At 38.5% G+C, this 26,670-nt stretch overlaps 1 protein-coding gene across 2 annotated transcripts in view; it reads left to right on the top strand.

Annotated features, from left to right (window-relative positions):
- The window catches only part of LOC114902827 (bifunctional heparan sulfate N-deacetylase/N-sulfotransferase 4), a 280,430-nt gene that overhangs the window by 226,363 nt on the left and 27,397 nt on the right, over positions 1-26,670 (top strand). For both annotated transcript variants that reach the window (XM_029235475.1, XM_029235476.1), the window contains 2 exons: positions 6,498-6,680; positions 23,188-23,284. In XM_029235475.1, coding sequence (XP_029091308.1) covers positions 6,498-6,680; positions 23,188-23,284 — 280 coding nt within the window. The remainder of the gene's footprint in view (positions 1-6,497; positions 6,681-23,187; positions 23,285-26,670) is intronic.

Genomic DNA, 26,670 nt, shown 5'->3' with positions numbered 1-26,670 from the left:
CCGGACCGGGGCACGAACCCGTGTCCCGGTCCGGGAAGATCCCACATGCCGCAGAGCGGCTGGGCCCGTGAGCCATGGCCACTGAGCCTGCGCGTCCAGAGCCTGTGCTCCGCAACGGGAGAGGCCACAACAGTGAGAGGCCCGCGTACCGCAAAAAAAAAAAAAAAAAAAAATGTATATATATATATATATGCTAATCTTTGCAAATGAAATAACCATTTCTCTCTTCAGTGTGAATTATCTTGAAATGTTCAGAGTCAATAATCAGTCGAAATGTATGTATGTAGAAATATAAATATTGAAATATTGACTTTTATTTCTTAAACTTCTAAAAAATTTTAATACATAAGTGAAATTTTATGTTGGATCAATTCTAGGAAAAGTACACAAAGAAATATTAGTTTTAACCTAATATTGTTACAAATAAAATCTACCAGATAATTAAAATAATAGAAGGAGGAAAAGCAGAAAATAGAAGTTAGATGAACTTGCTGCCAAAGTCTCTGGCAGAACACTGGATGTGAGAAAGCACTGATTCTGAACTCACATGCCCAACTTTGAGCACTGATTTGCTAGGATTTCCTCTATAGTCTCAGAAAGATCACTTAAACCCTTTGATCTTAATTTCCTTTTCTTTAAAAATTAGGATCAGTTCTTAGTACCTAATCAATACAACAAAAATGAACATAAAATCCTATGACAAAGTTATTAAATAAATTCACATTAAGATTCAAAAACATCATGTGTTTAAAAAAGATCAGTCATTGACCAATCATTCAATATATGATACATTTTTTAAAAAATAAACTTGTATATCTCAATAGTGAATTCCAGTCTAACGATGGGTTTTAGATTGAGTGGCAGAGTAATATAATTATATTAGGTTTGGGCAAATATTCCTTACTTTTGGCATCTGAGGACATAGATGTATGCATATACCAACTTATTAGTTGCCCAGGACCAAAAAGTAGTACTAGGGGGGCCTCTAATTATTTCACAACAATTACGTCATTGGTGTTTAAATCTGGAAATGTACCGGCATACAAATTGGTAATGTTAAGCATGATCCGACTCTTAGTATCTTTTGTATGGTTCCAGCCCATATTCAGAAAAAATGAAGACATAAAATTGCCTTTTATAGGAAAAATATGAGTATGATGCCAAAGCACATAAGATGAGCCATCAGAGATGCCTTCCCCTTTTTTCTATCTATCTTCACATTTTATGAGAACTAAAAGCCTAATCAATAATTTAACAAACTAATGGACATATTTTTAGACACAATGGACTCTTTCTGAAAAGCAGTACACTGACAGGGCCACAGAGGCAAAAATGGAAACTAACTGCTAATATTTAATGTTTGTCTTGAAAAGTTCCATGCTGTGTCATGAGCACAGGGCAAGCTGCCTTAAAACAGAGTACATCTCTTCTTTCTCTGCAAAGCTATTGTTTCTGTGTTTATTATAATAATGCGTTTTTCCTATGAGCTATATATCCAACAACTCTGTAAATGATATCATTTTTAGAGGCACTATAAGACACAGAACTGATATCCAAATATTTAATGTGTACTTTAAGAATACATGCTCTAAAAAGATTTTAAATTCTAATTTAAGATACTATACTTGATATTCTGGTTATGGATATTAATGTCCATACAATTTACAATGACATTGTGCTTGCCATACAAGTAGGAAAAGCCAGAAAATTATTCTGGTATTGGCAGTCTGAAAATATTTTAGCTCAATTTAGAGAGGGTTGATGCTTCATTTTCTGGATAAAATAAAGCCTTTGTTTTTTATTTTATTTTTCCCTTTTTCCTTTATCCTTTCTACTTAGTAAGAGAGGCAAAGTAAAATGCTATACAAAATAATTGTATGACTTGCAGCTAAAGACTCAGAAGAACAGCCACTTGCCCACATTTACATAATATTGACACTATCCTGTTTGTCTCTACAACAGGCAGTGCTTTTACCCACATTTAAAGATTATCCTTAGAGTTCCATTATTTTTATGCAATTCCCTATTATCAAGATTTATACATCACTTTATTTAAAACCTCCTTTTTCCTTGGACTCTAGACACATCATTAAATGGATTTATTCCACAGTTAAATGATCTTCCTAAATTTAGTGCATGCATATTGCATCTGACATTGAGAAATGCTGTTATATATTTTTAATGAATAATTAGACTATGAGAGTGTCTTCAAGATTGGTTTTTAATTTTTACAACAGGTAAAAGGTAGAATGTAGATTTGTTTCTTGTTTGGTTATAATGGAGTTGAGAGTGTTGAGAGTTGAGGAAGGGGCATATGTAGCAGTGTCAATGACAAGGTGGGGGGCAGCCCAGGAGGCCAGCTTGGTGATAGAAGCCCGACCTCGGTGACCCCTCTGGAAGGCCTGCTGCAGGTGGCCTGCTGACATTAGCATTTTATATCTTATTCTTAAACTCATCCATCGAACACGGTATCATTGCCCATCTTTATCATGTGAGAGGTAAACTGCTGTTTGTCTGAATCCATGCAGATCTCTGAGCTGCAATATTTCAAGGTACAGTGGGTTTGCATCTGCAAACCATTTGCACCAATGTAGCACAGTCATACCTTTTCTAGATGATGCTTTGGGGAGTATTGAGCCAGAATAGTCTTACTGTATCCTTAAGGAAATAACAATCAAAATAAATAAATATATAATAGCACAGAATAAGTGGAGGAACATACACTGTCATATAAAAAATAATAGCAATATACTATGTCTGTGAAAAATTATTTGCAAATATTTCATACTGCATTTCTTTCCACTTCCCTTATTTATGCTTCAGACCACATACATTCTTAATTTGTCTTATTCTTCCTATACTCTCTGAATAGGTTTTGCTTTTTCTTTTTATAAACAAGCCATGTGGCCAGAAACACTAAAACTAAAATGTTCTGTCTGCACAATAGCTGCTTTTAGCAAGTCAGATATGCACAGTTAAGCTGTGCTTGCAGAATCTTTCTTCTGAAAGTGCAGTCAATTGACCATGTACCAGCACTAATATATTTCTAACCAGTAAAGCATGTACACATGCTACCCTGTACACAATGATTTCAACTGTTGTGGCCAGGGTGCTCATCTTTTTTCTTGACAAAGGAACATTTAAATGCAGAAGCATGCCTCAGCTTAGAACCATGCAACATCTCCAGACCCTGCTTTCTTCCAAAGGTGGATTTTCCGTTTGCCCTGCATCAGTGTTATACTTCCTTCAGAAAGCAAGGCTTGTTCTCCTAAAGAGATTCTGGATAAATGACTTAGAATTAGTGGGCCACAAAATCATTTAGAAGCACTATGGCAATACCCTAACAAAATGGTATATATCTGCCCATGATATAAAAATAAGTTTTACAGTATTCTTCAAGTAGTATTTTTATTTACAATTTTGGCAGATTTTAGACACTTACAGGTGCCTTAAAGTTCTGTCTTAAAATAACAGTGCTAGAGGGCAGGTGGCAGATTTCTAGGACGTTATTGTATTTCTTCAGGCATTCAGGCGCTAGCTGGGTTTTTCAGTCCCAAGAAACTATAATTATCATGGAGAACACTGCTTATACTGTCTTATTTCTTAATTACAGTAGCAACATGAGATAAATGCATACTTATTGGGATCAAATGCGTATTATTTTGTGGTGATTACAAAGAAGTTCTCATGACAATGACTGCAATTATATGGTCATCAAGTACTGATACTATGTTATGTTCTAAAAACTCTATAATTAAAGTCCTGCCAAGAGGGCACTTTCTATTTGAAAAAAAGAAAAAGAGCTTAAGAGTGAGGGAGAGTTTGACCAATGTAAAAATCAGTGACATAGTTATCCTGAGTCTGTTCAAGTGATTCCACATGAATCTTAAGATCATTTTATCAACTAGCATTTTAGGGCTTTAAGTTAAATTTCTATCCAAGCAAGCTATATAAAGAATATTCTTTAAAATAGCTTTTCTCGTTTTTTGACCTTCAGAATAAAAAGCTTTGAATATACCCTGGGGGGGGGGTAGAAATGGACTGGAAATATGATAGGAGTGATACTGCCTTCAAAGATAAATTTGCAGTCTGTCAGTAAAATTCTTTTCAAATATTATAAATCGTTGTCTGAAAAGTTTTCATGTAAGATTCCAAAAATAATTTATGTTCTGTCATTCTGATTTTAAAAAAAAAGACTTTAAGTTGCCAAGATAATACTTACATAAATTTTCCACTTTCTTCTATAAATAGATATTCTTTGTCTTTTATTTTCAAAACGGCAAATGGAAAACAATGATGGATGTCAAACTCTATACATAAAACTATTTGGGTGAAGGTTTCAGATATATCATGTGTCAGATTTGCCTAGCTTTTAAATTCTGCTCTGCCATTGACTAGATGTGAGACTTGAACAAATTATTTCACTGTGCCTCAGTTTCTTCATCTGTAGAAGGGGACAATAACTGTACCTACCTTATAAGATTGTTGTGAGGACTTAATCATTCCATACAAGTAAAGGGCTTAGATTTATGCCTAGCACATAGTAAGCTCTATATACTTTTTAGGTGATATTTACAGGGAATAGGCCAAGTTCTCCCACTCTCTTCCCCACCTTCAACCTTGGTGAGGAGTATCTTTAATCATCTTAATGGGCTTTCCTCAGAGGATCCTTTTCAGCATTCTAGTAAAGGGCATTCCATGAACCTGATACCTTTGACTTACACTACCTTATCAGAATGTTGTTTTTTTTAATTCTTATGCAAACTAATGCTCTATTATTTTTTTCTTCTAGTTTTATTGAGATATAATTGACATACAGCAGTGTATAAGTTTAAGGTGTGATTTGACTTAACATACGTTATGAAATGATGACCACAATAAGTTTAGTGACCATCCATCATTTTATATAGATACAGAATTAAAGAAATTAGAGGGCTTCCCTGGTGGCGCAGTGGTTGAGAGTCCGCCTGCCGGTGCAGGGGACACGGGTTTGTGCCCCGGTCCGGGAAGATCCCACATGCCGCGGAGCGGCTGGGCCCGTGAGCCATGGCCACTGAGCCTGCGCTTCCGGAGCCTGTTGCTCTGCAACGGGAGAGGCCACAACAGTGAGAGGCCCGCCTACCACAAAAAAAAAAAAAAAAAAGAAAAAAAGAAATATTTTCTCCTTATGATGAGAACTTAGGATTTCCTCTCTTACCAACTTTCATATATAACATAGAGCAGCGTTCGTTATCTTTATCATATTGTGCGTCACATCCCTCATAGTTATTTAGCTTGGAACTGGAAGGTTGTACCTTTTGACTACCTTCATCCAATTCCCCCTCCCCCAGTACCCACTACCTGCCACCGGCTCTGGTAGCCACAGATCTGATCACTTTTTCTATGAGTTTGTATATTTGTTTGTTTGTTTGTTTTTGAGGTATAATTGGCCTACCACACTATATTAGTTCCTGGTTCACAATATATTGATTCATTATTTCTATACATTTAAAAATGACCACCATGATAAGTCTAGTTACCATCTATCACCATACAAAAATATTAAATATTTATTGACTGTATTCCCCACACTGTACGTTTCATACTCATGAGTCATTAGACCATACACACACACAAAAAAACAAACAAGTTTTATTGAGTTTGATTTCATTTCAACCTGTATACATATCTATACCAAAAAAGGTCTGGAACAGTTTTTTAAATTTTAGAACTGGTCTAATTCTGGTTCTTCTCTAGGTTGGGAGTTATTAGATTATTGGATTTGATAGTTTTGATTCCACAATGGGGGAAAAAACTGATATGTAAAGTAATACCATACTTTTAATGGGCAGTGAGGGGATGCCAATCCCAATTTCAATTTTTATTTTAAGAGTGAGCTTCAGAGTGACTTTGAAATAGAAATCAAATGTGTGGCTTTCTACCTGTATTAGTCTTTGCAAGCTGCCATAATAAGACACCACAGGCCGGGTGGTTTAAACAACGGACATTTATTTTCTCACAGTTCTGGAGGCTAGAAGTCCGTGATCGAGGTGCCAGAAAATTCAGTTTCTGGTGAGACTTCTCTTCCTGACTTAAAGACAGCCGCCCTCTGGCTGTGTTCCCAATTGGCCTCTTTTCTGTGCATTGCAGGGGGGAGGGATAGAGAAAGAAAGAGACAGAGAGAGAGGGAGAGAGAGAAAGAGAGAGGGAGGGAACGCACTGTGGTGTCTTTTTATAAGGGCATCGGACCTATCAGATTAGGGTCCCATCCTTATGACTTCATTTAAGCTTAAGTACCTCCTTAAAGAGCCTATCTTTGAATACAGTCACATTGGGAGTTACAGTTTCAACATATGAATGTGGGTGCGGTGTACACAATTCCATCCATAACACCCCACCTGAAATGATAATGTACCTCTCATGAAATTCAGCGTTTAGGTGAGGTACTTCCTAGGGCTTCTATGCCACTTTTGAGCATATGCATATGATATTTATGGTCATTTTTATTTATTTTTCAGATCAGCATTTTCATGACCCATTTGTCAAACTATGGGAATGACCGCCTCGGGCTGTACACCTTTGTGAACTTGGCCAACTTCGCGCAGAGCTGGACCAACCTGAAATTGCAAACTCTGCCTCCAGTGCAACTAGCCAACAAGTACTTTGAGCTCTTCCCTGAGCAGAAAGACCCTCTCTGGCAGGTAACACTGCACGTTCTCTCCTGGGCTGAAAGAAAAGAAACTAGCAATTTGTGAGTGCCGAGTTTGTGTTAGGAACTCTGCTGGAGATACTAAAACTGTCATTTAATGCAAACTTCTTTTTTATCCAATAGTTTCATTCTCTTCAGTAATATTTTTTATTTGTTTTATGGATTAAGTGTTCGCATTTTGGATTTGTTTTTCTGGGATTTTGTTAGTTGGTCAGTCAGTTTGGAAGTTTTGCATTGAGGATGTTGTTTTATTGTTGGTTTTTTCTCAGAGCTAATCACTTTGGCTTGCATTTAGCGTGGGCACTAACTAGCAGTAAAATGGTTAGGCATTGGGTATCTAGGAAGATAGAAACCAAGGACCACAATAATCTAAGAGCATAGAACTAGACCCTGATATGTGTGTGTACAACACAGATAGTCTAAATAAAAAAGGGAGAAGCAATTTTTACTTCATGCTCATACAGATTCTATCTTTAAGATGTCTTCGTGCATTTTTTAATCTAATTTTTTGCTAGGATCATATCTATTAATAAAGAAGGAATTGTCAGTTTTAGGATTGCTTTTATGAATAATTCAACTTTATGTGGGAGCTACTGAGCCTCAGTGCATGAAAATGTAAACGAGCTGCTTCTTACCATTTATCTAGGAAAATGCCACCTTCCACTTTCTCGGTTCTTTATGCATCAGATTACATTGACCCACACAATCAATAAGCTGGCTGCAGAGAGCAGATCATATGGTCTCCTGCTAAGTAGTCAGTAGAGGACTAGCATCCTCATTAATGAGAAATCACTGCAAAACAGACTTTTTACCATCCTATCTCCCTCTCCTGTGTTTCTACTCCATAATTCATGTTACATGCCCCTCTGTGTCTATATGGTCAGGAATTCATCCACCGTATGTTTATTGAGCATCTACTATGTATAAGGCAAGGCTAGTTCCTCTTGAGAATGCAAAGAAAAACAAAATGCAATATTTTCTCTCAAAGTCAGCAGAACATTTCCTTGTTATTCTTATTCACTGCTATATATTTCAAAATGTCTTTTAAAACTGCTCCAGTAAGCCATACTTTATTTTGATGATTTATTCAGCAGCTTGACCAGCTATATGTTTGGTGTATATATTAAGTAGACGAATAAAGAGATAAAGACATAGTTCTTGTAGTGTATATAGTCACACCACGTAGATGCTGAATTTCATAAAGGCAAAGCTTTGTCTCCCATAAGTGGTAGTTACTCAGAAGTGCTCACATACTTATAAAATTGATAAATCATTGACAGTAAATCAATTCTTTTTTCACACATGTTTATTTATAAGATATCTATAATTCATGGTTACAGTAACAATAAAAAGTAAGCAACTTAACAAATATGGCAGACAGATGATCTAAAAAATGAGTCAATGGCCCCAAGCTCTACTCTTTCTTTTCCTTCATAAAAAAAAAAATGCTTTTTTTTATGAAGAATTTGTATTTCTTAATATTGTGTGAATTTTTATAAATAAAGAATTGTATTTATTGACACTTTTGGTATCAGTGACACTGTTCATTTTGTTAGGGAATGAATATAATCAAAGACATGCCAGCTCCAATAAGGTTTGGTTAATATGATTATTTTATTTTATTTTACTTTGTTTTTTATTAATTTGTATTGGAGTATAGTTGCTTTACAATGTTGTGTTAGTTTCTTGCTGTACAGCAAAGTGAATCAGTCATACGTATACATATATCCACTCTTTTTTAGATTTCCTTCCCATTTAGGTCACCACAGAGCATTGAGTAGAGTTCCCTGTGCTGTACAGTAGGTTCTCATTATAATGATTTTAAATACGATGATCGAATGCTTGTTAAATATGAAATACTGTGCTAGTTGATTGGAGGTATAAATGAAAATTAGAATGAGAAAGTAGAATTATTCCTTGAGAACTACGTCACTTTGGAAGACATGAGAACATATACATACACAAACAAAACATTTGTGAGTGTGACTATTTTAATTTTGAATAGCATCATAGAGGTAAATTCCTAGGGAGTTCTTAATAAGTGATACAATTAATCAGAAGAGGCTTCAGAGAGTTCACAGATTTTTGTTATTGTTGTCATATATATATTATCAAAACAGCTTATTATAAGAGTATTTAAGTAACACTCAAGAGTAAATGTTTACTAAAAGACTCCTGTTTTATCACATGAATTATATCCTTTATATGGTTTCTCTTTTTAAATTTATTCATTTTATTTATTCTTTCTTTTTTCTTTCTTTTTGGCTGTGTTGTTTCTTTGTTGTGGTGCGTGGGCTCTAGGCACGTGGGCTTCAGTAGTTGTGACACGTGTGCTCAGTAGCTGTGGTGCACGGGCTTAGTTGCTCCACGGCATGTGGGATCTTCCCAGACCAGGGCTCGAACCCGTGTCCCCCGCATTGGCAGGCGGATTCTTAACCGCTGTGCCACCAGGGAAGCCCTATATGGTTTCTTTTGACTGAAAAATAAAGTTGCAAACATTTCCCATTAACAAAAGCGCTATATATTCTCAAATATATTTAAGAAAGAAAACAAGGAATAGAAAGCAAAATAGCGGTTAAGTGAACAGGGAATTATTCACATACGTGAGATTTTGAGAACAGTAGACTTACTGAAACAAACCTGATAAACTTTGCCAGTCATAAAGGGTGTCAGAAAATTGCAAATGATCAGGTAAAGATAAAGTGCATAATACTTTTGAGTTCCTTTCCCTGGTGGTTTTCTCCTCTTCTCATATTTGTATTTATAACATCAAGTAAAACAGCTAAAGGCGTTATCATCATGTCCTTTATACAACATGAATTTAATTTTACAGAAAACATTTCAGCATAACCAACACTAATTAAATGTTTTTTGTTTTTTGGGTTTTTTTGCGGTACGCAGGCCTCTCACTGTTGTGGCCTCTCCCGTTGTGGAGCACAGGCTCCGGATGCACAGGCCCAGCAGCCATGGCTCACGGGCCCAGCCGCTCTGCGGCACGTGGGATCTTCCCGGACCGGGACACGAACCCATGTCTCCTGCATCGGCAGGCGGACTCTCAACCACTGCGCCACCAGGGAAGCCCTAATTAAATGTTTTATAGTCCATTCATCACAACCCTACAGAGTTAGGATCGATTAATAGTATGTGTCACTGCCATTGCTATACATTCTCTAAATTAAATGTCACAGGTACTTTATTGTATTTATAAACATGCCTTTTTATTTAGTGCATTTCACTTTTAAAAAGTTATCTTTCCTTAGATTTTCAATTCACACTTTTTTATTACCACAAATAAAAAGAAAACATGCAAAATGATAATCTTAACATCTATTTAATTCCCTTTGGTTCCTTATGTAAATTTTCATTAGCACCAACTACCATATATGTGAAAACTGCTTTGTCACCTAATTAAAAAGTGCAATATGAATATCTGTCAATGGACAGCATGGTAAGTACAATGCAGAATGTATGTGCGCCCTTCACTGGAAGTGGAGTCTTTCGGAGTTGTTTACTATGAGAATATATGCTGAGGACACACACGGAACTCTATCCCTAGAGTATATCCTCCTCAGTATAGTCCCTGGTGTGTAAGATTCTTAAAATTATACTCATGGGTTTCTGTTAATTCATGTCTCTTTTTGTTTGGGTAGAATAATCACTACAAAGCATAAAAGAATAAGGTTTCCTCTTTTTTTTTTTTTTTTTACCTCTTATTATAGAAACCAAAACCACAACATGGAGGCAGTTGGAAGGTCAGATTCTTGCACATTCACTAATCAATGCTTTTAAGCTCTCAAGCTGTCAGGTTAGCTCAGTCTCAATCTTCAGTCAGTCACTCCAGAGTCTCACTATCAATAAACATGCCAAGCGTGATGTGGTTTCCTGCTTGCCTGTGTGACCAAGACTATGGTCAAAGAGCTGCAGTTTCAAAAAAAACAAAAAAGAGCTTCAGTTTCTCTCTTTCCAGGCCAGTGTCTCCAGGATTAAAGAAGTAGGGAAGTAAAGCCACAGTGTGCTGACCTTAGGGAGTTAGTACCTTAGGTGATTGTAGCCGTGAAATCATCCAACTCCAGCTTGGAGACGATGAGATTTGAACGTCTGTGACGTAAACATATCACAAGGTCTAGTGACATACACGTTGTAGATTCTATTAGTTTGTGTCTATTGAAGGAATGCTGATGCAGAGAATTACAGATTGTAAGAGCAGGAGAAGTTAGGGACATCTAGCCCAACTTACTCATTTTAGACACTTAAGGAGGTGAAATGTCTTGTTCTAAGTCACGTGGCTTATTAGGGACAAGTCAGGACTAAAGCTCAAGTTGCCTTATTTCTAAGCCAGTGTAGTCCCAACCACACCAAGATGGTAGTTTTACATTTAGAGAAATAAATCTACTTCTACCACCGACTGTCTGTGTAGAATGAAATATCAGGAATACCTTGTGACCTCTGAAGAATCTGATGGGGTATTCAGTGTGAGTTTTTGCAACCTATGCTTCTGAAGTACCTACATAATAAAAAGAAAGGTCTTTGCCTTCGTGTAATTTACAAACCATAATATCATCTGGTTATGTGAACAAAATGACATCAAAAATTTGTCTTCATATTTTTTCCTCTCTTTTCCACTCTATACCTTATTTATCACTCTATTATTGCACTTACCTTATGGTATTGCAGACACTTGTGCTTGTCATACACCAGCTCATGCAATCCTTAAGGAGTGAGACTGTGTTTATTCATTCGTGTTTGTAACCTAGAACCTAGCGTAGTACCGTAGCTACTGTCATTAAAACCTCACGAATGGATAAGCAAAAGCAGAGGGATGTGTGTGCACAAGGAACAGTAACAGTGGCACGCTTGTTTCCTGGGGACGAGTCGGCATGTAATGGGACATAATCTCGAGGAACACATACAAGCCAGTCAGGAAGCTTTGAGAACGACCAGAGCAGTTTGGGTTCGATAGGCAACAAGGAGCAACTATCTGTGTGTTCTGAAGATGAGAGTGAAATAATTTTTTTAAGTGTTGGCCAAAAAGATTATACCAGAAGCTTTTATTTCCATGACAGGTAAGAACAGGAGGAGCTAAAGTTAGGATAATAATCTAACCATGAGAGAGGGAAGCCCTAAATAGTTTCATGGCTGTGTAAGAAAGTGAGACCTTCCGAGAAGAAGTGTTAGAAATTGTTTGTGGGTGAGATGCTGAGATTAAAGGAACTCTGATACGCAAGTAATGACCTCCACAGCTGGGGAAATAAATAAGAGTTCTGTAATGCCATATTCTTCACTTCCATTTTTTCATCTTTTAGCCTTTCCAGTGAAATAGCCAGTACGGTTTTTATCGCTTCACAGGGTCAGAGCAGAGGTACAGACTTCATCGTCATCTGACATATTTTTCCTAATCACCATGTGGTTACATTTCTCTTCTTAACTCAGAATAGTATTTAAACCTTTCAGGAATGCTGCCCAAATATTCAGGTAATTCCTCACAATTTTAATTCTTTAATTTACAAGAAAGCACTTTACAGTTTTGATTACACAAGGCTGCCAGACATTCTGACATCTAGAAATGGTGACATAAGTCATGGATTTTCCTTTTCCCATCAATCAGTTGCAAATATGATCTTGTCAGGTGTCAAATTCTCCACACAAGTAACTTACTGAGGTTTCGTCATGGAAAAACTACTTGCAGGTAGCTCATAAAATAAAATTAAATTAAATTAAATGTAAATTGTTATAATACTTTCATACTTTATGAATCAAAATCATCATAAAATAAGTATATTTTGAACCCCTAATCCAAGGATAACAATAAAAAACTGAAATTTTTGTGTGTGCCCTACAGAAATGTCTGATAACTTTAATGTCATACTAAAAATGTCATACTATGAGTGAATACATTATATGAGACCAACCTATTAATAAGAGTTTAAAAATACAGTTTCTTTCATTGAGTTGGTTATCCAGATTCCCTGACAGGATATTCTTATAACAGTAAGTAATAATATAAGGTATTGTATGCGAGAGTGTGCAGTTATCTGTTTGAAGATACCCAGAGCTACAGAGTAAACTTGTCACCTTCTCCTGGGGTCAGTTTTTTAGTCAGAGACTATTTCATTGGAAAATACAAATAGTATACATTTATTGAAATAAAGGTGGTATAATATGGTGAAGAATGCATAGGGGTTTAGGATAAATCAGAGGTAGCTTGTGCTTAAAGCAACTCTCGTGGCATTATTACCCCGGATCCACACATGAACCACAGGTCCCTTTTACCCACTTCCACCCCCAGAGGTTGGCATTTATGTGCCTCTGTAATCAGAGTACTTTGGTAGAAAAGTCTGAGTATGAATCAGACTCTCAAGTGCTACAGGAGTTCTGTGGAGAGAGCATTCATTACGGATCAGTGCACGCAGAAAGGAAAGGCGTTTCCAAGGAGCTGAAGGACTCCCTAGCTTACATGGTGTACAGGTAGAGTCGAGTCTCTGTGAGGATGGTGTGTGTCTCAGAGTTTCTCCATATGGATTTGCTGATTGAAGCACCGAGAATACACATCCGTAACCTATTAAAATTCCCCATCAGTGTCCGTGGATTGTATTAAGCTTAAATGACATTGAGAGACAAAAAAACTGAAAGTCACCAGCTTGTATAATGCAGATTTGGAAAAGGATTTTGTTTAAAGACATGTACACGCCAAAATTAATAAGCAGAAGAAAATTTAACCCAACACATCCAGATAGTAGGAAGCAGAAGAATTTAAAAAGAAAAACAAAAACATCTTTCGTAGCATTCTCCATTAAACAGTGAGGTCAGAACAGCAGAAAGCAAGCAGGGGGGATAGAGAGAAAACCAGTAACCTGGGAATGTTTCTGATTAACAAAATAATCCTTCTACCATGAGCACTGGGCATTTTTAATGTTTCAGCTATTAAGGTCTAGAGATCGCCTCGTTATCTGGAAAAGGCACATGACTTGAGAGGGGATAATCAGTCTAACTGATAATTCCATGGTGTTCTTCTCAGGGAAGGATGTGTAGAAGCAGTGAGCAGAGCAGATTCTTAGTAGAGAAAAGGCAGGTAGGTTGGAATAACCAGATCTAGTGAGAACCAAAGTTATCTTCATATCTTCTATAAAAATATGAACTTCAGGATAAGGTCAGTAGTGTGATTTTTTTTTTAGTATGTGTTTTTAGCTTGATTATGAATTTGTAATTTTTACTCAGAGAGGGAGAATCTGAGTGCTCATACCCTTCTACATAACATGATGTCATCAGAATTTACTGCCCTTTCTAAGTCTGGTTCATAACCTCAGGGAATCTCCTGTCCATTTTGCTGATGTCTACTTAAAAGTAAATCTGCCTCACCTCATCATATATTCCATGTACAGAAACCACTTGCATCCCCTTTACCTGTGTGAGAGCTAGTTACATGCATTTTCACTACACTGGCACTGTTATCATATACACTGCCTAAAGCAGTTTTAACTGAGAATATTTTCAAAGTTTCAATATGTCTATAATGCTAGATACTAAAAACAGTAAATTACTTTGTGTAACAGTTTCAGATATGTGGGGAACAATCAGATAGGGATATAAGTGCTTTGTAACTTTCTGACCTTTAGAATTAAAACCGTAACAATGGAGCAAAGTATGAAAGTGCATGCAAATGTATCCTTTTTTTCATAATCATTGCAGGATCCTGTCTCTCTCTCTCTTTCTGTCGCATACAAACACACACACACACACACACACGCACACAATTTAACTGCAGAGACAATCCCAGCTTTGGATTTCAAATCTGAAACTAATGTGCTGTGTCACCTTCAGCACGACCTAAATAAAACACCTTGCATCTCAGCTTCCTCAGCTATAAAGAAAGGATAATAATATCTGTCTTGCCAGGTTGCTTTGAGGATTAGAAATAATCTATGTCAAGCAAGTGCCTGGAATATAGAAGGTGATCAATAAAACTTAGATATTATGTTAGCTGTTATTCAGACCATATAAGGAAAGTCAGAGTAGGAAAAGTCTAAACAAAAATTTTCAGAATATAAAATAGGAAATGCAAACATCCTGTTATTAAAGTTGTGATTAAACAGTTACAAGGGAAAACATGCTAAGAAGAGACATAAATGAAGAAATATGGGCACCCGGGTAGCCCTAAAACAGCATAAAATAGAAGGAATGCAGTTTTAAAAAAAGTCTGCCTAGGGACTTCCCTGGTGGTGCAGTGGTTAAGAATCCACCTGCCAGTGCAGGGGACATGGGTTCAAACTCTGGTCCAGGAAGATCCCACATGCCGCAGAGCAAATAAGCCCATGCGCCACAACTACAGAACCTGAGCTCTAGAGCCCGCGAGCCACAACTACTGAGCCCACGCACCAAAACTACTGAAGCCCACACGCCTGTAGCCTGTGCTCTGCAACAAGAGAAGACACCACAATGAGAAGCCCGCACACCACAACGAAGAGTAGCCCCCGCGCACCACAACTAGAGAAAGCCCTTGCACAGCAACAAAGACCCAGTGCAGCCAAAAATAAATAAATAAATTAATTAACTTAAAAAGAAGTCTGCCTAGATTGACGTATACAAATGCCACCAATTACAAGATACCTACTGGAAAAACTGAAGTAATGTAAACTGAATAGTTAATAATAAAAACATTTGGAACAGCAAGTATTATAACATCTTAGCATCCAGGTAATTTTATTTGATAGCTTACTCCTATCAGTATAACTTCCTGGGAAAGTACAACTAAAATAACTAGTGTCTTTGTCTACCAAAATAAGTGTTCATCCATGTTCAGTGTGTTAAAGTCAAAGGAAACTCTTTCCAAATCTTACCAATCTGCCTATTTCTGTGAAAGTTTTTTTTTTTTTTTTTTTGCTGCGTTGGGTCTTCGTTGCTGCACGTGGGCTTTCTCTAGTTGTGGCGAGTGGGAGCTACTCTTTGTTGTGGAGCACGGGATCTAGGCACACAGGCTTCAGTAGTTGCAGCACGTGGGCTCAGTAGTTGCAGCGCATGGGCCCTAGAGCACGCAGGCTTCAGTAGTTGTGGCGCAGGGCTCAGTAGCTGTGGCGCACGGGCTTAGTTGCTCCACAGCATGTGGGATCTTCCCGGACCAGGGATCGAACCCCTGTCCCCTGCATTGGCAGGCGGATTCTTAACCACTGCGCCACCAGGGAAGTCCCGTGAGAGTTTTAATTCGCCAGTTTTGCATGCAGAAATTTGAATGGCAAAAACATGTGTATTGCAATAAAGAATAAAATTGGTCTAGTTGAACCTACAGAACGAAGAGAGGTCACACAAAAGGCTTTGACTTTCAACAGTGGAACTGAATAATTGATCAGTTTCCTCATCCACTTTGCTGAGCATAAAGAAACCATTTGAGCAAATGAACTGAACACCTACTCTGAGATTTTTTTCTTTATTGAGTTATATATGGGGAATAGGTAATGGAAACTGCTTTCCTATTGCTTAACATCTAAAATACAGTTGAAAAGCAAAATTCTTTGCAAAGGAAGCAGTTAAATGATAATATGAGGGAAAAATTTTTTAAGTTCTAAAGTGATGGTGTGAGTTAATGGCAAGACCTAGCTTCTGGGACCACCATGAAGAACATCACTGGCAACTGTGAATGATTTTTTTTGTGGATGTTTGAGAAGTAAAATATCTACACAGTTCATGTTATGTTAATTTTTAAACATATATCAAAATCTGCCTATGCTTGTTACTAAATGTTTATGGTGCCTGTCCCAAGGCAGTTAATTGATCCTTCATTCCATAATTATCAAGCACGTCTTATGTATTAGATTGTAGCAATCAAGAAGACAGAGGTCAGGCTTCCCTGGTGGCGCAGTGGTTAAGAATCCACCTGCCAATGCAGGGGACACGGGTTTGAGCCCTGATCCAGGAGGATCCCACATGCCACGGAGCAACTGAGCCCGTGCACCACAACTACTGAGCCTGCTCTCTAGAGTCCGCGAGCCACAACTACTGAGCCCACGTGCCACAACTACTGAAGCCTGCGTGTCTAGAGCCCGTGCTCCACAACAAGAGAAGCCACAACAATGAGAAGCCCAATCGCCGCAACTAGAGAAAGCCCATGAGCAGCAATGAAGACCCAAAGCAGCCAAAAATAAATAAATAAATAAAATCTATTAAAAAAAAAAGACAAGAGGTCTTCTCTTCAGAGCTTACATTCTAGTTGAATATAATTATTATAGATACAACTATACTATTAGTTTCCATATTATATACTATTACTAGAAACACATCCTTGAATAAAATAATTTCAGGTACTGAAATGCAGTGAAGAAAATACGGCAGGAAGCTGTTATAGAGAGACAGGAACAAAAGGAAGTGCTTTGGCTCTGCTCATCAGGGAAGACATCTCATGTGGGGTGATATTTGAATTGAGCCCTGAAGGATGACAAGTGCTAAAACAATGAATTGGAGAGTTGCAGTAGCCATATAGCAAGAATATCCAGAAATAAACTGAATTAGGATTATATAGGAGTCTTTGGGTCATCTGGTAAGACAGCCCACAGCTTCTGGTTTGCCTGAAGAAACTCCAAGCCATTTCCTTATCGGGTATCCCAGAAGTCTAGCCATCTGGCTGTGAGGAGGGGCACCTTAGGTGCTGGTGCTTCCGACAAGCACCAGGAAGTCAGCTCTCAGCATGGCTATCTGCAAGAAACCAGTCCATCAGCAAGAGTAATCTCCTGCTGCTGCTCCAACTGCCTAACTAATCTAGGCAAAGGAAAGAAAAAAGTTAATGTGGGATTACAGAATAAGCATTTTCTTTTATAGAGCACAATTTAATCATTTTGAATATATTAACTCATTTAATATATATATATATTTTTTGTTTGTTGTTTTTTTTTTTGCGGTACGCGGGCCTCTCACTGCTGTGGTCTCTCCCGTTGCGGAGCACAGGCTCCGGACGCACAGGCTCAGCGGCCATGGCTCACGGGCGCAGACGCTCTGCGGCATGTGGGATCTTCCCGGACCGGGGCACGAACCCGTGTCCCCTGCATCGGCAGGCGGACTCTCAACCACTGCGCCACCAGGGAAGCCCCTCATTTAATATATTTATGCAATATATTTATATTTATGCATATATATACCTATAGGCAAGGTAGATAATATCAATCATTTTTTATTATAGGAATCTGAGGTCCAGAGAGTTTAGGACAATTCCTTAAGACACAGACAGTCTCTCTCCTGAGCTCACACTCTTAACAACTGGGCTATACTACCCCTCCAAAATAAATAGGAAAGGTTTATGGTGGATATTAGCTTCAGCAAGAAGAACTGGCAAGATTTTGACTCTGTATTGTGGGGGAAAAAATAAGAGCATTGCACAGAAAGATAAATAATTCAAAGATTCAGGTGCAGATATATCTATAGTAGGGAACACAGTAGAACTGAAGCTTTAGGTTGGTGTTGGCAGTTGTTAATTCACAGCAGTGCTACTCAAAGTGTGGTCCACGAACAGGCTTGAATTATTTGTTGCTGGTTCGCCATGAGACAAGAAGTTTGTGCCAACATATAAACAATCTATACCACTAAGCAGCTGGTTGCATCATCCGGAATCTTCTTTTTTTCCTGTAGCAGGATGTTCTTGTTGAAGCATGCAGTGCAGTAATTCACATTCTGACACAAGTTTTTTTTTTTACCTTCTCGCAAAGTGCTTTGAAACACATTGAGTGAGAATATAGGCAATGTTGCTATAATGATGACACTCCAAAACTACAGTGGCTAAATAAAGTAGAAATGTATTTCTCCCTCATACAACTGTCTAAAAATGGGCAAGCAGTCTACGAGAGTTAGACAGCTCCGTTCCACATGATTATCCAGGGCCCCAGGTTGGCAGGTGTTCAACATATGTATGGCTTCCACCTCTGAGGCCAAGGCACATGCTGCAATTGTAGCCATTTTACAGCTGGCAGTAAGTAGGAAAGGAAAAATCTAGGGAGAGCAAGTTTATCCTTAAGAAGATACTTTACGTCCTTTTGGCTCCCTTTCCTTAAACTGAAATGATTCATAGGAAGAAAGCTAAATTCAAGAGACACTGTGAAATATAGTCTGTAGCTGAGAACCCAGAGACTGAACAAGGATGCTCTGTTACTGAAGGAAGAAAAGGAGACAAGATAGTTTAGCCTTCTGTGCTCTAGTGAAAATTACGTTTAGAGAGTTAAGCTGAAGCTAGACCACAGAGGATTGGCAATTGAACACTGAATGAAAGATTGCAGAAAACAGAGACACCAGTAAAAATAAAATAAAATTTCATTTTTATGTAAAATAAGAAATGTTGAGTTTATTGGCTTGTAATTAACTCCTTTTATCACAGTTTCTATAGATGAATTCATCAAGAAATCCAAGATATATAGCCTAACCTTTTGCAAGGCGAATTCTCACACAATGCATACATAACAGGTCTCTCTATATTGCACGCTGTTCTTCTTCCAACGGAAGATGGTAATGGAAAGTGCACTGGGATCAATTCTGAGATAGGGCTCTGGTTCAATGATTTATTGAGGAAGCGCTTTCAGGAAAAGCTTATAAGGGAAAATGTAGAACAGGAAAAAGCAGAGCGTGGATGTGGTCTTAGGAAAAGTCTGGATCCTTGACTGGATCTGCAGGGAGAGAGCTAATTACACAAATTGTCTCACCTTGAAGCAAGCTGGTCAGGCTTTTACACCCCTGTATCAGTCAGTCACTGGACACGGGCCACCTCTGGAGTGTCGGGAGGGGATGCACGACTTCCTGTTGGGTAGCTCCTATTGGCCAAGGGCAATACTCAATCTCCCCAGCTGGGGGCGGAAGTGGGGTGGGAATGGGGATAAGGTGTTGCATTGGCCAGAGATAGGGTTTTTCCTTCAGTGGAGGAAAAAGCACTCAGTCCGCCACACACCCTTGTCCATACCTTGTACCACATAGCTATACTTGCTTCTCACATTGCACTGATTCACCCAGGAACAATTTTTCCACAATCGTGAGCATTATTCCTGGGGAAACCTATAAGAGGAAGGTCATTAGGAGAAACTGCAACCTTGTTGCTGCAGTTGGCTCCAAAGCTGAAACCAGTGCACAGTTTCTCCCACCTCTATTCCCTATTCTGGATTTCCCCCACCTGTGGTTAGCACTTCTGCTGGTCTAGATGGCTGGCCTTGTGGGTCAGGTACAGTCTCAGGACCAACTGCAGTAGCAACAGTTCTAGTTTGTCTCACTAATTCTTTTCTTGTAAATTTCCCTAGGAATTATGACAGAGGAAGGCTGTGCCTGGATAAAGATAACTTAATTTGTGAAGCAAGGAGTGCACTGTGGTAGACTCTGATCTGGTGCCCAGCCCAACCCTAATCAGGCTGTGGTGGCTCTGCTTTCTCAATTATTAAAATTGGGCATGGAAGTATCAGCAAGTAACCTAGTGAATTATTTGAGTGCCAAAGATATTTCTCCCTGGATAATAGCTGTTCTACATCTCATGATGATCAGAGTCAATTGTCCCTATCAGGATGGTAACTCATTTCCATGCCTGATGGTCTACTGGCACAAGAAAGCCAAAGTGAATGGGTACAAGCTGCAACTTTTAGTGTGGTGATCCACACTAAAGCATCTCTCCTGGGAACCAGAACTCCTAGACCAATAGACCTTAAAGTTGTGGACATGGAAAGCACAAATTCTCTAATTAAGCCATTAGAAATGATGGTGGAGGGGTCCACTCCTACATCTACTCCTTAATTCCTAGACACCACTACATTACCCTTTGGAGACACAGCACCAACCAATAGCTTTTGATTTAAGAAGTACAGTGTATCTCCAAGCTGGTTCTTCAACTGTATCTTTCATGCGGTCTTTCACCACTCTATCAGGCCAGCAGCTCTGGATAGTGAGGCGTGATAGGACCAGTGACTCCCATGGGCATAAGCCTACTATCACACTTCACTTTGTCAAGAGTGGTCCCTTTACCTGAAGCAATATTATGTGAGATACCGTGTCAATGAGTCAGACACTCACTCCATGAGGCCTTGCATAGTGATGATGGCTAAGGCTATGTAAGCAGAGAAGGTAAATTCATACTCTGAATATGTGTCAGATGAGATCAGGATGAGTCACTGCCCTTTGAAGGATGGAAGTGTCCAACATAATCAGTTTTCTACTAAGTGGTAGAACAGTGCTATTTCTGGGACTTAGAACTCGCCTCTGTTACTGACAGGCCAGGTATTCAGCAGCAGCTGTAACTAAAGCAGACTTGGGGCAAGGAAGCCCAGGAATGGCTTCCATCTTGCTACCACAGCTTCTCCATTCATAAGCCCATTGCTTCAGCACTGGGTTGGTTGAGAACAGAGGCTACATGACATGTGGGAGTGCTGGGAACTGGCTAAATCATCTGACTGCTTGGTTGTTCAGCACTTCTACATTGAATACTCTCTGGTGTACATCAATGGGCAATACAAAGATTATCACACATTTTGGTCACTATCACAGGTCCATCCACCTGCCTCTTCCCTAGAACTTAGCAGCCCGAATATTCCTGTCTTGCTCCTTTAAGTTCCTTGGCTAACCCATTCATCACTGCTTATCAATCCACTACACCCTTACCTTGGGCTACTAGTCTATTTGCAAAAATGTGGATGGCCAGAGACACTGTCCAGAACTTTGCCAATTGGACACTTTCCCTTAACCATTTGTTTTTAGGAACCTCCCTGAATGGGCCTGTAGGGCAGCTGCAGTCCACTTTAGGCTTCTACCAACATATGGGTCAACCTATCTACAAACCAAGCTAGGGTTTCCCCCTCTCCATCAGCAGGTTATAGAGGCCCTTCCATGAAACTATAAGAATGAGCTGATATAGAGGCATGAGTGGAACAGTGATAGGTGACATGGGGTCTGGGCACTTGTTTATAAAGTGAACTTATAGCTTTTGTATCTTCTTGAAATCAGTTCTGGACGCACCACCCCATCTTACAATGAATTGCTACTGGGTACACTTGAACTTATGACTTGGTTGGTCTGTCAATACTCAGCTTATGATGGCCAATTAATGGCCACATGATCACTTTGAAAATCCATGACAAGCATTATCTCTTCCAGGGCCCAGCAACACCTTGCTGCAGAACCTTAGGGGAGTACACTGTGATTCTCTTGTGGGACTTGACCAAAACTCTCTTTGGTGTCATTTTATACCATAGATGCCATGGTACCATGGGTCTGGCAGGATGTATGGCCCAAGTGGGAGGGCTGCTTGGACCTCAATCTTACCTCTTATAGGGCTCTTTCTTTTTCTGGGTTCCACTCAAAATTAGCAGGTTTCTGCATCATCTGGTCGGTGACTCAGAGCAATAATTCCTAGGGCAAAAAAAAATGCTGCGTCCAAAACCCAAAGAAGCCCATCTAGCACTGTGCTTCTATCTTAGTAGTAGGAGTTGCAAAGTACAATAACACAGCCTGTACCTTGGAGGGCATGTCCCAGAATGCTCCAGACCACTGGGCTTTGAAAACCCAGCAAAGGTAATAGGCCCCTGACATGATATTAGAGAAGATATGGCTAAAAAACTGATTAAAGTATATAAATGTGAACCATAAATAATTATTCATCTTATGCTATTTTTAATATTTGAATAATAAATGTAAAATTATAATTGTTTTAATGGTCAACATATTTTTAGAAAGAATTTTATTTGTAAAAATGATTTTTGAATATAATTATTAATTTGATTACCAATATAATAAAACCAATTTGTCAGTCAATAGATATTTCAAAAATTGTATCATTTTCATTTAAGGGCTCTTTTAATTCTCAGAAGTGTCATGAATTGGATGATGAATCTGGTCACTTGAATGGAATGGAATGGAGAGCAGCACAGAAGAACGTTGAGATGGGGATAAAATTGGACAGATGGCTATGTTAGGTCTGGCATTTCCTCACCATATCTATACAACAGTGACACATATTCAATTTAAAATATTGGTCTAGAGTTCAGGAGGGAAGTAGGGGCTAGAAATAATGATCTGCATGGTATCTGCTTGCGGGGTAGGGCCAAACTGAGAGATTATCTGGATCAGCAGAGAATAGCACATAGTGGGAAAAGTTGGCCAAGTCTGGAGTTGAAGGATGACTTTCAAGCCACTAGGGGAAGAAAAAAAGGAACGATTAGGGCAGAGCACAGAAAACTGAGAAACTACGTTCAAACCAGGTAGAGACAAGTTAAGGCTCAGGTATACAGAAGTAAAACATGAATTCAGAGACAGAGTGGAATCTCAGCAGTTAGAACCTAGCCAAGGCTCAGAAGGATGACGGCAGGAGCGACTTGATGCTGAGTTCTAACCATGAAGGAAAGGAAGGTGCCAATTTAGAAACCAAAGAACTAGAACAAGAACAAGGTCTAACTCCTAGTTCTAGGGTATCAGGCAAGAAGTTGATCCTGTCTTTTGAACAATTTTTATGGAACAGAGCTAGGCATTCATTACACAGTAAGATTCATTATTCTTCCTTCTTGCAGAATCCATGTGATGATAAAAGACACAAAGACATCTGGTCCAGAGAGAAAACTTGTGACCACTTACCAAAATTCCTTGTAATTGGGCCACAAAAAACAGGTAAGAACAGCCAACTGTGCTGTTTACATTCTTTTTTTTTTTTTTTTTTGTCATGAAACACGTGGTCATATGGTATTTGATTATTTGGCTTTGTGAAATATTTAGACACCCATGCAAGTTCATTATTTGCATTGTTCTTCATCCCTGTGGATCATCTTTATGCCATGATCCTCAAAGAGACCCTACAGTTGCTCATTTAATTAGACTTATGGGCTAAAGTTTTATCTATCAATTTAAAAACTGTTCAACAGACATCACATTTTTGTTTGTTTGTTTTTTGTTTTTGCGGTACGTGGGCCTCTCACTGTTGTGGCCTCTCCCGTTGCGGAGCACAGGCTCCAGACGCGCAGGCTCAGCAGCCACGGCTCACGGGCCCAGCCGCTCCGCAGCATGTGGGATCTTCCCGGACCGGGGCACGAACCCGCGTCCCCTGCATCGGCAGGTGGACTCTCAACCACTGAGCCACCAGGGAAGCCCCAGACATCACATTTTTGACAACGTGCAGCTTATATATCACAGTTGTGATATCTGATTTTTAATTTCTACTTTTTGTGGCTTTGCCTAATTAACTCCTGAATTAAGTTATAAAAAAGGGCTTTAGCTTGATTCAAATTATTTTACACTGCATATCAACCTTGAACTGATTTATTTTTCAGAACCACTGTCATTATTACCTTCAAATATTCTACCTGTGTAGTTTGTTTTCCAAATAATCATTATGTATGAATATGGTTTAGACTTATTTTCTGATACACCTATGGCTCATCAGGCATTTTTTTTCCCTTGATATTTTCTCATGTTTTGAAGGACAAGTGTATAAGAATGTAGTAAAAGAGTGAAGGATGGCTTTCATTGGTATTTCACCAATGAGATGAAACTTTCAATTAGAATATTTTATACTTTCTTCAGCATGTGAGAGCTTTATATACTTTGCTCATGTCCTGATTAATTAAACTTTTTATTGAGTTGCTGTATTTTGAATTCACAACTTTGACTAGAAGCACTTTGATCAGTGACTACACAAACCATAACACAAAACAAACAGTCACAATAAATAAGACTGGCCTAGATGAAGATATTTATAATACAAGCATGTAGACCATTTTAAAGGTTGTGGGCAAAATTTCCAGACTCTTAGATATTTGTTATTGAAATCTTTTCTTCCTCCATGAATATAACTTGTATTACAATAATAAGTTACATGTGCAGGGAGGGAAAAAAGCAGCACATATTTTCAGATATACCACTTTTGTTGTTGTTATTGTTTAAAATGTGCATTAATTTTCTACCAACTCCCTCACAGCAGTTCTAACACTGGAATGACTACTAAAGAAACAAAATATTCCTATGTTGTAAAATCATGCTAAAGATTTAAGTCAAATACTGTATCATTTGTCATTGAATATTACTACTTCTTAGATCTGCTAGAACACTACAGGTCAGTAAGAAAAGATCTAGTTTTCTTCTTTGCTGTTTGTATTTACAGACAATAACTTATACCATTAGATTTTAATATTTGACCTACCGGTGTGGAAATGATAAAGTTGTTAGCTGGTTTTGGTCTTCCCAAGACAAACAAACAAGTTAAAGGAATTGGATGATAATATTTTATATGCTATGAAAATGCTATCTTAGTGTGAAAATGATTGTGATAATTCTTAAAATCCATTCAGTCACAGAAGTCTGAAGTCTTCATTTGTTCTCCTATTGCTTCTGTTGGCAAAACTCCCTGTCAGAGGCTGTAAATTCCCTGGAGAATGGGCACAGATAAATGCTAAGAACCTGGCCTTTAATGTAAAGTTGTCTTTAAATAACTTAAACCTGACCCATGCATCCCTTGCAATAAACATGAGATATAAAAGTGGTCCTCAAACCCCTATTTGCTCAGTTGTTCTGAGGTGAGAATGGAAAGATGAAATATCCCACCTCATTGTTGAATCCTGGAAAAAATTTCTATCAGCTAAAAGTGGGGCAGTGAATGGGGACTGACAGGGAGTGGGGTAGGCCTGGGTTTAAGGCACTGAAAGTTGACACCGTAGTCCTACTAGAATCCTGTGGACACATGGGCATTCTTCATGATTCTGGGTCATGTGATTTTGATATCACTAGGGTAGGAGAGGATTTCCAAAAGGGTTAAGTTTAGCACAATAATTCTGAAAGCATAATTCATTGGCCTTAAATCTTCTAGAAGATCAGATTTCCCATTGTCAATATTGGTATCTCACAATTTGACTGACTTACCCTGGTACATTTACTCTGGTAAAACTAAAAAGAAGTTGATTATATGCAAAATAGAACAAAGTTTCTCTTAGAGCATTACAACATGTGAGAAACTTCCTCTACAAAATATTTATATCAAGGACAGTGGATAAAAATGAATGTCAAGGATAGATGAAAGCACAGGCAATAATAAAGTAAATATACATTTTGAGGCCATGGACCCAGATTTTATGGCTGATCATATGAGCATCAAGCCATGTGTCTACTGTCCCTGGCTGAAATTGCTTTCTCCTTCCTTCCTCTCAGAGGCCTCCCGACATCCCTCCTGCTTCTGGCAGCGTGAAGGTGTATGGCTCAGAGCATAAAGGCTTTGACTTTCTGTAGCCCAGGGTAGCTCTGGGTGCAATTCTGTGACCATCAGGGTGGCTAAACATTTGTACATGTTACCAAATGAGGTTATAGAGTATTCATTTTAAAATATTCAGCAATAATTCAAAAATATCCCTATATCTTTGCCCTGGATCCATCCAATCTCGACATCTCAGGGATGTTAACCTATTAATATTTTCAGCTCTTGTGTGTCTCAAAAATCTCCCTGTCTCTCTCTGTCTCTGTCTTTCTCTGTCTCTCTCACACAAACACAAGCTTCTTTCTCATCATCAATTAAATATTTTTATGTAGGCCCCATTCTAAACAGTATTTAGAAAGAAACCTTCTGGATTCCCTGTTCCCTTCCAGCTGCTCTTCTATACTACTCCACCTCTAATTGATTTCCTCTCCCTGGAAGATTTTTGTTCCTCCTCTCACATGTTCTCCTTGTTGAACTCCTTTTATTTTCAGGAGAAAATCAGATCAGTTCTTCAGGACTGCTATTGCCCCCCATAACTTTCATGTCTAAATTTTTCAGTGTGTTTGAGATAGTTCTTCTGTAGTTTGGGCCTCTAATTTAGTTCTTAACCAGTTCTGACTCCTTTAATATTTTTTGTTACTTTTATATAATTTGATTCCATATTTGTTCATTTTAAACATGCTTTTCAATTAGTAATTAAATCTCCTTAAGGGCATTTATTAATTTTTGTCCTCACATTTCACTAGGAGCCACCCATTCTGGATTTCTTAGGTCCCCCAAGATCTGTTGTTACTTTCCTTTATATACATAATTCTCT

This window comes from Monodon monoceros, unplaced genomic scaffold, assembly GCF_005190385.1.
Source record: "Monodon monoceros isolate NGI ecotype Baffin Bay Population unplaced genomic scaffold, NGI_Narwhal_1 Super_Scaffold_20, whole genome shotgun sequence".
Lineage (NCBI taxonomy): Eukaryota > Metazoa > Chordata > Mammalia > Artiodactyla > Monodontidae > Monodon > Monodon monoceros.
This window is presented reverse-complemented; position numbering and strand designations above follow the sequence as displayed.